This window comes from Oxyura jamaicensis, chromosome Z, assembly GCF_011077185.1.
Source record: "Oxyura jamaicensis isolate SHBP4307 breed ruddy duck chromosome Z, BPBGC_Ojam_1.0, whole genome shotgun sequence".
NCBI lineage: Eukaryota > Metazoa > Chordata > Aves > Anseriformes > Anatidae > Oxyura > Oxyura jamaicensis.
The window spans coordinates 26,972,102-26,988,034 of record NC_048926.1 but is presented as its reverse complement, the minus strand read 5'-3'; the positions used below and the strand labels follow the sequence as shown (position 1 = coordinate 26,988,034).

The following is a 15,933-nucleotide window of genomic DNA, read 5'->3' as shown; positions in this document are numbered from 1 at the left end:
CCCGGCGCGACGACAGGGAGGCGTGTCGCGACAGCCGCTCTCTGTGTGTGTGGGGAGGGAGACGGAGGGGAGGGAAGTGGCGCCTCACTCGCGCGCCGCGCCGCGATTGGCCCGCAGGCGGCGCCCGCCGATGACGCGCGCGTGCGCAGAGCGCTCCGCCTCTCCGCGAGGTCCGAGCGGGACCTGACATGGCGGCGGCCGCGCGGCGCGGCGGGAACCGCGGCCCCTGAGGCGGCCCCGAGCGGAGCGGCCGAGCCCCACCGAGCCTCCCGCAGCGCCTCGCCCCGCCATGGCGTCCTACAAGCCCGTGGTGGTGCCGGCGGTGCCCAAGCTCGGGGAGAAGGTGACGCAGGACACGCTGTACTGGCGGGGCTACAAGGTACGGCACGGCCGCGCTCCGGGGGGGCCCTGACGGCGCCCCGAAACCCGCTGGGTGGGTTCCGGGAGGGCCAGGGCAATGCGAGCCCCGGGCTGATGGAATTAACGTCCCCGAGCCACGCGTACTGCGTACCGGGGGGCAATTGAACTATTTGTAAACTTCCCTGACGGAACTTTCGTTCTTTTTTTTTTTTTTTTTTTTTTTCCCAAAATAAAAGCCATAATTAGCGGGTCTGCTATAGTGCCCGAAGTGGAAAAAAAGTGTTAAAAGTAGCCCAGAAGAAGAGACGCTTCATGCGATAGCACTCAGAGATAATTTGGTTCTAAATATCCTTCTGAGCTCTGTAGTAAGAATGGGTTTTGTTTCTTTGATTTATTTTTTGATACTTATGTGTATTTACTTATCGTTATTACAACTCTTTTAGACACCTGTTCAGATAAAGGAATTTGGTGCAGTAAATAAAATCGACTTCTCCCCAGTTCCTCCATATAACTATGCAGTTACGGCCTCCTCAAGGGTAAGTCTCTGTTTTTTTATTTTCTCATTTTGTTGTTCTTCAACTGCTCTCATGTGCGTGAACTTACTATGTTTTTCTTTTTCCAGATCCATGTTTATGGTCGTTATTCTCAGGAACCCATCAAAACGTTTTCTCGCTTCAAAGATGCTGCCTATTGTGCCACATACAGGGATGATGGCAAGCTGCTTGTTGCTGGCAGCGAGGAAGGTAGCATTCGTCTCTTTGATATTAGTGGAAGAGCACCCCTGAGGCAATTTGACGGTCATACTAAGTAAGGCAGTGTTTTGTTCTTTGTGTGCATAAGCTTGTCTGGTGTATTTACGTGTCTGCTTTGCGTGTTGTTGAAAATCTGAGTAGTACTCATCTGTGCTGCTTGCAACTTCTGCACGTCTTACTGAAGAGTAGATTTTAAAATTGAATTCCAAATCAGAGTAATGATACTGTTTTTATCTCTAAATGTGAGTTGGGCACATGGAAGAATAAATACATATTTTAATTAAAGCAGATGTTTGCTGATAAGTTGTGTAGACACAGTCTTGTGACTGCGTGGTGTTGGTAAGCAGATTTTATTTGATGCTGGGTGGAGCATTTGTAAAAAGTGGTTAGAAAGCTATGAAGAACTGTGTGAGGAAGAGCAGGAATCACTTAAAAAAAAAAATGAAAAAGAAATTCTATGCCCCTAATTGGGGAAGAAGCTGCAGGAGGAATCCTGATCTTTCAGTGAGAAGAAGACAATGGTAATAATTAGATTAAACAGATTGCTGTGCTCTGGAAGACCTAAAATTGCTTTATCTTTCCAGAATAATAACAACAACAACCCTCTTTTATAGGAAAGCACCCATGTGGAAATTGAGATTGTGTTTCTGAGCTCTGGTTGCAGATAGGGTATTATCTTCAGTCCTAATCCCTAGGTTAATTTAATAAAATCTAAAGTATCTCTGTTTCCTGTCAAAGTCATTCTCTGTTGGGATGTTAAAATGCTAATACTGATTTTGGTAGTGACTCCTAAAGGACACGGAGAGTGTCCAACACAGTCTTACTTAAGGCTTACTATTTTAGATAGCTTAAAGCTTATTATTTCAAAAGGATGGGGGTAGTACACAGACCTCCAAGTAAGAAATGCAGAGTTTACAGCTCTTGAAAGAGCATCCAGGAGATCTGTAAAACTCTTAATGCAGATCATAGCAGTGCTTGGATTAACTTGTGTACAAGATCCTTTTCTGGCTGGAACTGTGCAAGGTGAACAGTTTTTAACTTCTGAAGTGAGGCTCGCTAATTTCCAATAGTAAATACTTTGCACTTTCAGACTAGAAAGTCTGAAAGTTCTTTCCTTCAGCAAGGTCTTTATTTGTGGAAATAAGAGTATATTTTAACAATGGCTATTGTGCACTTTGGTTTCTAGAGCTGTTCATGTGGTGGGCTTCCTCTCTGATAAATACCGAATATTTTCTGGTGGTGATGATTATTCATCAAATCTGTGGGATATTCCGAGTGCTACAGAACTTGTGTCATACACTGAACACACTGACTATGTGAGATGTGGCTGTGCAAGTAAATTGAATGGAGATGTCTTTATAACAGGTTTGATTTTATTTTTTACGCATGGTGTTTTGTGTTTTATTTTTTTGGATAGAACTGAAGAAAAAATACAGTATTTTTTTAATACAGTAGCATCTTGTGTATTTTATTTTAAACTTTAACAGCCTTCCTGTTCAGGGCCTACTTTGTTGTTTCTTTTTTACTTGCTTTTCACAGTTAATGCTGGTGTTTGTAGGGAAACTAATTGTTTAACATCTTTCTGCTTTAGCCTGTTAAGTGTAATGGGGCTATTCTGACTTGCCTTTGAGAGTTGAAGATGCTGTGAATGCATCCTTTAGCTGGGATTGATGGAAGTGTTTTATCAGGGCATTGTAGGAGAGGAATAGTTCCGCTGTAGTTTGTACAGCCTAAAACTTGCAGACTCAGAAATGAAATGTCTTATGGGAAGTTTTTAAGACCAGTTGCTTTTGTATGTTTTTTTTTGGTTTGTTTTTTTCTTTTGTTGTTGTTGTTTTTTTTTTTTTTTTTAATTATTATTTCTATCAGCAACTTTCTATTAGCCTGTTGTGAAATTATAAATTGAAATGCTATGAAAAATGGAGAGTTCCTTGTTTTAGGAGGCAAAAGATAGTAAGTTTAATCATGTTTTCTCGTATTTGTTGTTATTAATACACTTGATCAGTGGAAGGGAAATAAAGTTATGAGTTAATTTACTTTTAAGACCTGACATGTGGCTAGGACTAGAATTGGAAGCCTTATGCTGCCAGAAGGCTATAAATTCAGTAAACCACTAGGCGTTTTAAATGCGTGGTGTAAGACTGTTTCCATTTGTCAGGAGCTTCTTTAGATTGTAACACATGGCCATTTTACTTCCTGAAATACTTAAATTAAGCAACTGAAGCTATTTAAGGTGTTGTTTGCAGGTTCCTATGATCACACGGTGAAAGTGTTTGATGCAAGAACAAAAAGTAGTGTCATGACAATAGAACATGGCCACCCAGTGGAGAGCGTGCTTCTTTTCCCTTCAGGAGGGCTGCTGGTGTCTGCAGGTACTTAAATAAAATCAACTTTGTTTTTTGCTGGGCCCAATTTGAGAAATCTTTCAGCTGCCTCTTCCCTGTTTGATGCTTTAATTTGGCCAGGGACTGGTAAGTATGTAAAAAACAGGTTTCTCTAGGGTCTTCCTTGGGAATCAGTGTTGATCTGGAGGTTGAAGGTAAGTAAGGTCTTATCTCTGATTTTGTTCTCTTGTAATTTGTTAAAAAGTAGTAGTACACTTTTAATGATGAAATGCACTTTATTGGCTCAGTGTTGTCCTGAAGGAATATATTTAAGAAGTGTTTTTGAAAGGTGTGGCTGTATGTTTCTCTGAATTGTGCTTAGCAAATTTTTTTAGTCTCTTGCTATTGCATGAGAAGTCTTGCAATCCAGTAGTGTTTAAATCCTTTTTGTAAGGAATATGTTGAACCATTCAGCTATGCCTGCAAAACCACCTGAAAAAGAACATGCTTGTAATGTGTCTTGTCCCAGGGGATAGCTGTAATGAATGGAGAGCACAAGCAGGTGCAGAAAACCCTGTTACAAAGGATGCACTGTGTGAAAACTTCTTCAGAGTAGCATAAATGTGTGCATGTCCAACTGTTCTGTGTTCTTTCTTCTCACAGGAGGACGTTTTGTCAAAGTCTGGGATGTATTGAAAGGCGGACAATTACTAGTTTCACTTAAAAATCATCATAAAACCGTAACTTGTTTATGCCTGAACAGCTCTGGACAAAGGTTGTTATCAGGATCCCTGGACAGGTTGGTATATTTTGGAACTTTGTTTTGCCTTTTTCTCTTATTAACCTGAGCATCAGTGAGAGTTGCATGCGCCATTTGGTAATGCGTGGGGGGAATTTCTGAATAAGCATTCGTTTTTTTGAACCTCTGAACTGAGCTTTGCTGTCTCAATAAGAAAACTGTTGTTATTTTACTTCAACACAGTTCAATACTGGTTAGCATTTACCTTTAAAAGAGCCCATTTTTGGTGTATCTGTGCAGTTGCTTTTTGTCCCCCTTAAAGTTATTCTGTGCGTGGAAGGAATGTACCCAAGGTGCAGAGGTGAAATAAGTCCTTTGCAAGGGTGCTTTCTTTATTTTTTCCATGCTGTAAACTAGTGTTTAGTTTTCTCAATTGTTAAGGATTTTCCACCTTCAAACAAATTATTAAAGGGCAGCTGGATGCAAATATATCCATGGATTTGATTCCAGAAACGATCAGTTTCTGGATCAGTTTCCATTTAAAGTTAAGAACAAGTTAGAAGAAACACTGTCAGTGTTTCCTGAAAAATGTAGCTGAAGTCAAGTTGTCTCTACATCTGCCTTTGATTTCCTTTTCTACCCTTTTCACTGTTTTCATCTTTTTAGTGTAAGGGTAATTAATCCTTTCTTTTTCTTTTCTGAATCTTTTGCTAGAACCTTTCCCTTATTACAGAAGAGGTAATAACTAAGAAGATTGCTAGTAGTCTAAAGAAAGCTTTGCTTAAATATTCAATTTCTTTAAATGGTCTTCTAGAAGCTGAGAATGATTAAGTTTCTGTGAAGGCATTAATAACAATGTTTTAATTGTTGCTGTTCCTATACAGGCATGTGAAGATTTACAGTACGACTTCCTACAAAGTAGTCCACAGCTTTAACTACGCAACATCTATCCTCAGTCTTGCGTTGTCAGTAAGTACTTTAGAAGTCTTTATAGGCAGGGTAATTGTTGATAAACTTTAAGTTGCTGAAGTAATTGATTTTTGTTTTCATTCCTATTAGATGTTTCACAGGAATGCTGAACTTGTGAACTAGAATCACTAACTATATTTCTCCTGGGTAAAAATTGCATGTAGAGGTTTAAAACATAATAGATTAAAATAGGTAACCAGATGTTACCCGAATAGATCTATACAAAACTGTGTGTTTATTAGGCACCATATATAGCGCTGGGGAAGTACGCAGCTTAGAAGGGAAGTCCTTTTAAGATGAGTATATATCTTTTGCTTTTCAGGAACCTTCCAAGTCTTCTTGTGTGGCAGTGATAAAAGGAAAATGTGTTTCACTTCTTTTTTGGAAGATCTAGAATAGGATGAACCTGTCTTAGAAGTTGTTGATGTTAAAATGGTCTGAGGAAAGGAAGAGGAGAGGGCCTGGGGTATGAGTATAAATAAAGGTCTTCCCAAATCAGCTGTCTTATTGTCTTGGGAACAGAAAACAAAGATCCTAATTTATCCAAAGTGTTCCAATGGATAACTGGCTGTTTGGGCAAAAATTTGAAGGCCAACACCTCTTTTTTTAAAGCAGAACTGTCATGATGCAGTCACTCTGCTATATAACCAGTAAAGGATATGTAAAAGGGTCTTTGCTACTTTACTATTGTCATGATCTTCTGGAACCATGGAGAAAGGGCGATGGTTAAGGGCAACAGAAAATCTTCCTGCATGTCCTACCTTGTTCCCCAGAGAACTAGAGCTATAGGTCTTGAATGAATTTGGATTAGGTGAAGACTGTAGTGGAGCATATCTTTCACAGAACCACAGAAAACACGTTTCAAGCCTCTGCTTCAACAGCAAAACACATGCCATACCTGCATATTTGATGTTCTTCCAAACTTGTTTGCTGATGAGACCAATTTCTGTGTAACTCAAAGAATTTCTCTAGCATAAACCTGTTCAGTCTCTCCATTAGCTTGTACAAAATTTTAACCTTCACTAAGTTCCTTGATGAAGAGTTCCATGTCTCTTGACATGACAGTTAGCAAGGGTGCCTCCTTTTGTTCCATTTGAACCTTCACTAGTGTCACTTGATAACCACTGAGCAACTGATCTCCATCCATGCCTGTCTGATTCTGTAGGCTTCTATAACATGCTTCCTCAGCTGTCTTTTTCCCATGCTAAGGAGTTCTGTCTCAAATCAAGCCAACTTCTTATTCTTTTTTTTTTTCCTACTCTGATTCTGCATCTAATTTTTGAGAATATGACTTGCATAGGGTGTAGGATGTAGGTAAATTATGGATTTATTTAATGGCATAATGACCTATTTCTTATTTCTTACGTAGTAATTTCTCTCATTTGCTGTTTTTCATAGCAGCTGTTGAGCATTCAGCTAATTAAAATTTTCATCTAGGTATCTATTAGTGGGTCAGAACCCACTTTTTAATATGTAAATTTTTTCTTTAATGCATTATTTAAAATTACAATCTTTATCATCAAATAAATTTAACCTTTTTATGTAGATAGAACATATGGCATTGGCTGATGTTTTGAACCGTGTTCACTTGTTTCTGAACATGCTGCTGATCCATGTTAGCTTACTCATAGGGGGTGTTTGTCTGCTGTATAGCATGTAGTATCCAAAGGCAGCTGTACACCATATGAAAAGAAAAAAAAACACTACAACATATCCTAGATTATACTTGCTTGTGGTTCTGTGAGAAGGATGTTAATGTGTATTTGAATCTTGCTGAACTAGTCATACTGTATGCTTCTAGGTATTTATTAGAGGCTTATTAAATAGATAATGTTGTTTAGGATAATAGCTTTGAAGATGGTCCTTCAAGTACAGGGAATCTGACAACAGAACCCCGCAGATGTGGCTTCTAGCTTAAATTTTTATGATACTGTGATTTGTGTTTTATTATTATGTATAAAAGTTGAAAAATAAGCACAGTATTAATGCATGTGTTGTCAAATAAAACACTAGGTTCCTAACTCTGATTTCTGCATTTTAGCCTGAAGATGAAACCATAGTTGTAGGCATGACCAATGGGGTACTAAATGTTAAACACAGAAAACCTGAAGAAAGCAAAGAAAAGTCTCAAAAGAAGAAACAGCCAGCATATAGAACCTATGTGAAAGGAAGAAATTACATGCCAAAACAGGTATGGTGAATTGAGAAAATGTATCTCGAAGCACTCAAGATTTCTTTTTTTGGGTGTGTGTTAAGTTGAAGGGGGGCAAGACATACAAGCTTGTCCATAGTAGTATGTATACATGATATATATACATGCATTCATTGTGTTTGTATTATTCTGAACTTGTATTTCAATTCTAGGAGGATTTCTTTGTCAGTAAGCCTGGAAAATGTGTTTTGAGGAAATACGACAAGCTACTGAAGGGCTTTCAGTCATCCAAGGCCCTTGATGCAGTATTGGAGGTAAGGCTTTGTTCTTTTCTCATCAAAGTTATGTGCCATCATTCAGACTGTGTTTTTCTGTATCTTGAATTAGTTTTCTTTCAGTAACTAGTTATAGTAACTATAACTTTATAACTAGAAAGCAGTCAAACCACATGGGTTCCTTGTGCGCCCTTTATTCATTTTATTTTTTGCTAACTGATACCATCTCTGTTTTCTGTATGAAGATGTTGCTTTGATACTAAACTCTTCTACTATGTGTCCAGCCACACATCAGGCTTTATACCCCTGAAGTTACGGTTGCAGTTATGAAGGAACTAAACCGCAGAGGAACACTAAGAAGTGCTCTTGCAGGCCGAGACGAGAAGCAAATTAGTCTCCTCCTTACCTTTGTGACAAGGTATTGTTTTACCTTCCTTACTCTGACAACTTGAGACCCCTATTTCTTATGAGCTTATGCCACAGGGGTTCAGGAGATCATGTTTGTAGCACTGGTTGAAATTTCATGTGCTTTTTGCTTTGTGATGCCAAGGTTTGGGATTTTGGCTGTAGTACTGAGTTGGTTTACATGTTAGCACAAAATGATTTTGCTGATACTATGAGAGCCACCAAAAGAGACTATTTTTCCGCTTTGCCACACTTTTTGATCTTAGTCTGTTACTTATTGTCTTTTCAATGCAACCCATGTCTTAATGTACCTGAGGCTTTTGCCAGTCCTCCATTCCCTACTGTCTTTGTGAAAAGAGGAGGGTAAATACCACATGTAGTTTTTTTGACTTGTATTCCTGATAGCTGTTCTGTGAGGTCTCTTCCCTAAGAAAAATGTTGTCCGAATGCCAGTATGACAGACCTGCTTGTAACTGTTTCATTTGGCAACACAGTACAATGGCAATGTGTTCTAATTTTGCAGGCGTGTAATTGAACCTAGATTTACTCCAATACTGGTAACTGTCGCAGATATGATCACTGGTAAGTACCACACAAGGAAGACTCTTAAAGCCCAGCAGCTAGTTTGAAAATAAGGTGAAAAATGCTACCCTTTTAAGAAACTACGCCTACATAGTTGAGTTTATAAACTCAATGGCAATGAAAATTTATTCCAAAAATAAATTTTGCTAGACAGCATTGATCCTGCAGACAGTATAAATCAGATACTGTCTGTGAGGTTCCTCATGATTTCTTAAGTTCTTTTGATTCTTCATGTTTCTGTACTTCCTTAGTACAAGTGACTTCAGTTTCTCCAATGAGGCAAAAATAGTATTCGATGTAGTAAAAAAACCTTCTTTTTCTGTTATTATGACTTAAATATTACTGTGGGTATGTACCAATAATTAACACTTTTCTAGAACACTAGCAAAGTTGTCTTATTTGTCTGCAATGTTGGACTAGTGCCAGATTCCTTAAATGCCTGTCTAGTTAGCCAATATAATTTTTACATCTTTAATAGGTACGTCTATCTTAACTGACTCTCTTCTTTACAGATATTTATCAGCCTGTGCTTGGACAGTCAGCAGTTGTAGATAAACAATTCTTGAGGCTTCAGGAAGCCATAGGAAAAGAGATTGACTATCAAGAAGAACTACTAGAAGTTTTAGGAATGATGGATGCACTATTTGCTACTTTGACTAAGAAAAAATCTACGTATCTAGAAGAGAACAAAAGTAATGGTCTTACAAAGACTCTGGATCAAGATATGTGTAACTAACTGATGTCCACCACAACAAATTGTTACAAAAACTATATGGACTTGAAATAGATGACCTGTTCTGATAAATTTTCTTATAGTGACTTTCAAAATAAGCCCCTCTCTGCACAAGTTCTGTCTTAAAGGATGTGTTTTTGAAGAGGACAAATTACAGAAGACAGAGGAAGAACTCTTTCAAGATTCTCCATGTAATATTTTTTGAACAACTGAATTTTAAACTTTTATTCCAAAGCTATTTAACTTTTAACAAGTGTATTGTGCATCCAGTACTAAGTCATGATTTAATTTGAAAAAACAGTCAATTTTTGCTATTTACAATAAAATAGTTACAAGTTTGTCTAATTTTAACATATCATCATCCTTATATAAAGTTAGTGTCCCATCTCAGGTACTTGGACACAGGAATAAAACCCTGTATGTATTTGATATAACTTGACAGTGTGGTGTTTTCTTTCATCGCTTTGTCTGCACTTCAAACTTCATAAATTCATAGAAAACAAAAGAACTAGTACATGTAGAATTTTTTTAGTACAGTAGAAGAAATATGTTCCTATATTATTGGAAAAACTTGTTCCGTTTTTTTTTAACAGTGATATATGTTTATGACTTTTAATTCTCAAGAAAATATGATAATCCTTGCTTCTAAGGGGACATAAATTCAAAATAAATTAATGTAGTAAGTAAATAAATTGTACACCAATGAGGAAAACATCAGTTAATGTAACCCAGGAGATTTTACTTAATTCTATCACTGTTGTTATACAATAGAGTCTAATTTTTTTTTATAGAATAAAACCGTAGAACCATTTAGGTTGTAAAAGGCCCTTTTTCATCAAGTCCAACCATGGCCTAATGCTACCAGTTCCAGTAATAAAACATGTCCTGAAGTGCTACATTCACACAAAGTTTGTATCAGAATGCTGGGGTGAAGTAACATCATATACTTTGGAAAGAAGGGTGTGCCAAAGGCCACACGCATTTAGGGTGACGTAAAACTTCATTTGTAGTCTGTAGGCTGAAATTTACTGGGATACCATATGAATTTACCTCAAAAGGAATTTGTGCATGTCTGCCAGTTGGCAGTGAATGATCTTTATAACTTGGAAATTTTTTCCAAGTTTAAGTACATTCAGTTAAAATTTTCTGAGTTTTACCTAAAATCTTACCTTCGATTTGAAACGTGGAATAGTGCCTGGTCAGCTGTAAAATTAATATGTATAATCTTCCTGTCTACTGGGATTTGCTAGTTATATTTTGAAGGGTTAAGATAATAGTAGGTAACAACGAGGAGCATGTTCCTGCAAGCTTTAAACATTTCTCGATGCTTCGAAGAAGTTGCATTAAAATAGTAGATTAGCTTAATCTTACAGTAATTTGATTAATTATGAGGTTTCCCATTCATGTTATTCTGCCAAGTGAGCTTGCCAAAGTGGCATCTACACAAATAGAAATCTGATCAAAAGGTGGAAAAATATGCTATTTTAAGAGTTTCACTCCTAAAAAGACTAATAAAATCAAGTTTTGAAGATTTTTAACCAAAACGTGAATTGATTTTTGATACTTAGGTAGAAGTTGTATCATGAGTTCTGGATTCATTGCCTTTGTGTTGAAGGCTAGTATTCGTTCACGTGAAAGCTAGTCTGCTTGTCAAACTTGTCTGTTGTTTGTGACCCTGTTTGTTATGAAAAAATACTGTTGTTTTTTTTTTTTTGTCTATGTTTAGTAGTTTTTTATCCCATTAGGCTGTTACTTTTTTGTTTGTTTTGTTTTGTTTTGTTTTTCAGTACCTATGCAGTTAAGTTACAGAGGAGTGAAAATAAAGCATATTGCTACTAACAGGGAACCTGTTGGCATTCTGCAGCAATAGCCTGTAGTAGAAGGGGCTGAATGATGCTCAGCATGTTGTCTGTGAAGATCCATTGGTAGTGGTGGTTACTAAAAGGATGCTATGCAATCGATAATGAATTTGACACAGGAAACAGTAAAATTTGAAGGGGAAAGAGTAAAGCTGCAGGAAATGTAGTATTGAAGTGACTTGTAAAGCAAGCAAATTCTGAATGTTTAATGCTGTAGGTGTGAGGAGTTGGATACAAATGAAGATGAAAATACTCTTGCTCTGTATGTACCAGGCTGCATTCCTCCATGATCAATTGTGTGAGCTGTCATAGAAGGGTTTTTATTTATTTCTGCTACTGTCTCAGGGTACGTGCTTATTCTAGCCCTTCTCAAATTAAATAGTTTGCAGCTTACAGAGAAGTCACTTTTACTGACTCACTGATGGAAATCTGGAGTTGAGACAATGTAAGTAAGTCAGACCATGTATGTGTAGCTCTAAGCACAGAAATGCACATCTAGATTCTAAGGTTTTGATGCAGAATAGCTTTATCTATACTGTCTGATGTTTTAACCTTCAGCCAGAGATTTTGGTTTTAGGTTTGAAATCTCATGAGTTCACTAAGAGCATAAAAGGCTGAAATTGTGTCAGGAGAAAATTTAAGCGCATTAAAGCAGGCTTGAGGCATATCTTACCTAAAACAAAATAAAACTCGCCTCGTCATAGATCCCCAAAATCTTTTGACCCTGCTCAGTGGGAGCAACCTCTTTCAGGCTGCAGGTTGCAGAACTACATCTGGATGGTAAATTTGGCGTTGGTGTTGCCAGCAAATAGCCATCATTAGTCTACAGACACTTTCATGTTTCTGCATCTAAAAACAAAAAAAAAAGGGTTTTAATGACTAATGATGCTTGTGTAACACTGGCAATTCTTGCCAAATACTTGATTTAGATTTGCATGGCTACTTGAGCTCAGAGTTTGTGCAGGTTACAGTTGCAATGTTTCTGGTTGCCCTGGATAATCATCGTCTACCTTTCACTGGCATTCCTTGGTTGGAGCCTGTAATGCACTCCAGTGAAATAATGCAAAAGAAGTAAAAGTTTTTACAGAAAAAAAATGTCATTGGATTTTATAGGATATTGCATTTCAGTATTTAAAACACAAGTTTTGTACTTGAGAGCAAATTTTCAGGGAAGATCTCACACATTTTACACTTGAGAATGAGAAGTAACACTAAAGAAAGAAAAAAACAAAACAAAACAAAACAAAACACATTTTTGGGTTAAATTTCTCATTTAAATTTCCCTTTAAAAATGAAGGGAGAGATGTATAAGAACACAATGTTGTAAAAGTATTTGACTGTATGTCTTGATTTTAATCCTTGCCTAGTTTCTGTGACGTACTCTGAAGGAAGGTGATATAAAACTAATTTATTTTTTTTCCTTTCTTTCTTTCTTTCTTTTGAGAGTAGCTTTTCTTTGTGGAGCTTACTGTACTACAACTAACACCTCTTCAGGTCTTCAGGCAAGGATTATTTCATCATTCTTATTTCTGTAAGAATTTATTCATACTATAATATCAGAAGTTCACATGGAGAAGTTTCACCAAGCTATGGTACTTGGGAGGCAGAAGAAGGGTATTATTTAGTAGTTGTGGTACAGTAAGTACCATCTTCTACTGTTGTCTCTTCCTAGCACTTACTCCACTCCCTGTTGAAATGCCAGCTTTTACTTTATTTATTTATTTATTTATTCCTTACCTCTGAAGAACAGCAGATTATGACACTTCTGGTTTTCTTTGTTTTTGCTTTTTACTTATTGCTGGTTTTGTTTCTTGCTTGACTTATATTTGTGCTCATAGTTGTGCCTTTGGCCAAGGAGAGTTCAGGAGTCATGACCTGCAATTATCCCTCTGGCTGTGGAAAAAGAGTACAGGATATAAAACAAGCACGGGAAGAGCACGCTTTCAGCTTAGGTGATACTCGCAGAGGACTTGTATAACTGATGCTTCAGACGATGCTTCACAGCGAAACAATTCCCCAACTGACAGCACTTGCATGAACTTTTTCATCCCCACAGCACTGTGCAAACAAACGTGCCGCTGTTGCACAGGCAATACGCTGTCCCCCTGTGCCAACTACTTACCAAACTGCACCAGGAAACTGCGACCCGGTGCTGCCCCCAGCCCAAGCGCGGTACTCAGCGCCCCATCCTGCCCCGCCAGGGCTGTGCGAGAGGGCAGCGGGGAGCCAGCACCGCCGCCCCCTTTCCGAGCACAGCTCCAGCCACGAGCCCTGCGCGGGTGGCAGGGTCCCACGGGCCGGGACAGGGCCCCTGGGGGCTCCGCGGCCGGCAGAGGGCAGCGCTGCGCTCCGACAGCCGCCCGGGGGCCGCGCAGGGCTCGTCCCCGACGGGGCGGCGGGCGCGGGGCGCGGCTGGGCACCGGCACCGGCACCGGCATCCCCTCCCTGCTCGGAGCCGCTTCCTTCCCTCTCCCCGCGCGCAGGTAAGGCCGAGAGGGCGGACACCAGCCCAGGGACGGGGCCCGCAGCTCCCGGCGGCACCTGCCGAGCGGCGAACCCGGCAGACCCCGGTGCGACGGCGTTTGGCGGCCGGGACGCGGTGCCGAGGGAAAGGGGGGGAGACGGAGGTGCTTTTATACCCGTAACTATAACTTTAACTGTATCTGTAGCTCTGCCTGTGTCTGTAACTATATACAAAGCTATATCCGTAACGATATCCGTATCTGTAACTGTATCTATGACACCTATATCTATATTATCCATAGCTGTATCTATAACATCTATGTCGATATTATCCTTAGCTTTAACTGTATCTATAACATCTGTGTCTATATTGTCCATAGCTATAACTGTATAACTATAAAGTCTATATCCTTATTTCTGTTTCTTCCTTACTTTGCCGGCAGAGCCGCTGGTGTTTTCTCAGCTCTTGTCCCTAACGAGGTATCTTGTTTTGAAGATGAAAGCCTTAGCCTCTCTGAGCAGGAGCAAAGGAGGTTTTAAAAACTGTTTTAACTAAATATATTAAAGAATTGAAAGCTTTTCTAACAATAACATTCCTAGAAACAGTTTTAGAAATGTTTTTATGCAGGTTTTTTTTTTTTTTTTTTTTTTTTTTTCTGTGGCACAGTGTGTGCAGCTTAGAATTGCATGTATTTTCAACCTGAGTAATGGTTCTTATGAAAAAACCGACGATGCATAAGGTCTCTGAAAACCTTCTGAATTCTTATGGACTTACTCCTGCGCCTGTATTTGGTGGTATACAAAAACGGAGGTAGTTTTCACAGATCGTTATAAGATGGGAAAATGCGATAAGAAGCCCAGCAGATGACATACTTTATTTCTTTTTCTTTTATAGAAATAATTTACTCTCTGCTGTGCTTTGCAGAAATAGGGCTTCAGGAGGCGTTTGATTAAAAGGGATTTTTCCACATCGTTGAAAAGTGAACTATGTTCTGAAAATTAGGTATAAAAAATGTCAGGACAAAATCTGGTGCAAAGACTCAGTAGTTTAGTGTTTTTCTTTTTCCAGAGCAGTGTTTGAATATTGGATTCAATAAAGTAAGTGATCACGTTAATAATATCTACCAGGAAACTCATCTGGCCTTCTCAGTTGACGTGTAAATTGGGCATTTCTGCCAACATTTGGTTACGTAATATCACACAGGAGTATTCTTTTTCTCGGTCTGAAGCTGCTGCTGTTGTTCAGGAGAAGTTCCTATTGTTTCCCCCAAGAATAGTTCCTTTGTGCTGCTGCTTCGGAAGGGTATGGTGTGTAAAATGGCTCACCGTTCTTTTGATCTGAATAACATGTTGAACAAGAATTTGTACCAGGATATAGGAAGGACAGCCTATGACTAATGTGGTGACTCAGAAGATCCAGTTCCAATTTTTGGCTTTGCCAGCTGAAAGCCAGATCTCTGCATGTCCTTGTGTCAGTCAGTTGGCACCTGAACATCTTAATTTTCAGTTTATAGATTGGGGGGTGATATGGTAATCTTAGAGCAGGTACATACATTCTCTGTGCCTCCTAGAAGTAAGTGTTTCACATGCTAGCATGCTACCTGGAACAGCAGGCAGAAGTTTTATCACAGTGAAAGTTTGTGCCCGAGTTCTCTTCTCTAGTACCTTGAGTATTACTGCATCTATATGCTGTATCTAGAGCATCTTATCACCTCTTGGGGATGCTTTTTGATTTTTCCTCGATGCTGTTTGCTGATTTTTTTTTTTCAGAAATTACAGATTTTTAATTAATGTCCTTCTGACTAGTTGAGCTGGGTGACTTGTATCTTAAAAGCTCTGCATCATTAAAATAGATGCTGTTAGCAAGTGGGTCCTGCTAAACTACTTCAGTGGTTAAAGGAGAGCTGTGCAGTGGAGTGGTCACCCTTCTGAAGGGTGAAGCCACTTCTTTGGATATCAGAATATCTAATGACTATTGACATCAAAAATGTATTTCTCTCTCCCTCTCTCTTTTTAATGGCTGTAGTTTGTTGTGCTTTGCACAACCTATGGACAACACATTTAGCCACATAATAATGTGAAGAAATTTTGCTAGCAGAATTGTTTGCACACTAGTTATGGTATGGACTAAGTAAATAAAATTGTACCTTGATTGCTGGAGATAAGGTTAATTTAGCAGGGGAAGCAGCTGAAAAGGAGGTCTGTGCAACAATATGCTGACTAAATTTGGCTGGAAAAGAGTCAGTAAACACAAAGCTGTACCATGACAGTTTTATGTCTCATCTCAGCATGTGGCTGTATTCTGGAGAAGTCAGGGAGA

The 15,933-nt window shown here is 38.9% G+C and overlaps 2 protein-coding genes across 5 annotated transcripts in view; both read left to right on the top strand.

Annotated features, from left to right (window-relative positions):
- Positions 1-218: 218 nt before the first annotated feature.
- Positions 219-10,097, top strand: UTP15 (UTP15 small subunit processome component). Its single transcript, XM_035310109.1, has 12 exons — positions 219-379; positions 804-896; positions 983-1,167; positions 2,299-2,477; positions 3,359-3,484; positions 4,100-4,235; positions 5,060-5,144; positions 7,186-7,335; positions 7,509-7,610; positions 7,856-7,989; positions 8,500-8,558; positions 9,071-10,097. Exons 1-12 carry the CDS (start codon positions 290-292, stop codon positions 9,292-9,294), a joined length of 1,563 nt encoding a protein of 520 aa, XP_035166000.1. The 5' UTR covers positions 219-289; the 3' UTR covers positions 9,295-10,097.
- A 3,479-nt stretch (positions 10,098-13,576) lies between these two features.
- ARHGEF28 (Rho guanine nucleotide exchange factor 28) overlaps positions 13,577-15,933 on the top strand; it is a 127,695-nt gene continuing 125,338 nt past the window's right edge. For all 4 annotated transcript variants that reach the window (XM_035310022.1, XM_035310024.1, XM_035310023.1 and 1 more), the window contains exon 1: positions 13,577-13,633. The gene's annotated coding sequence lies outside the window, so the exon portion shown is untranslated. The remainder of the gene's footprint in view (positions 13,634-15,933) is intronic.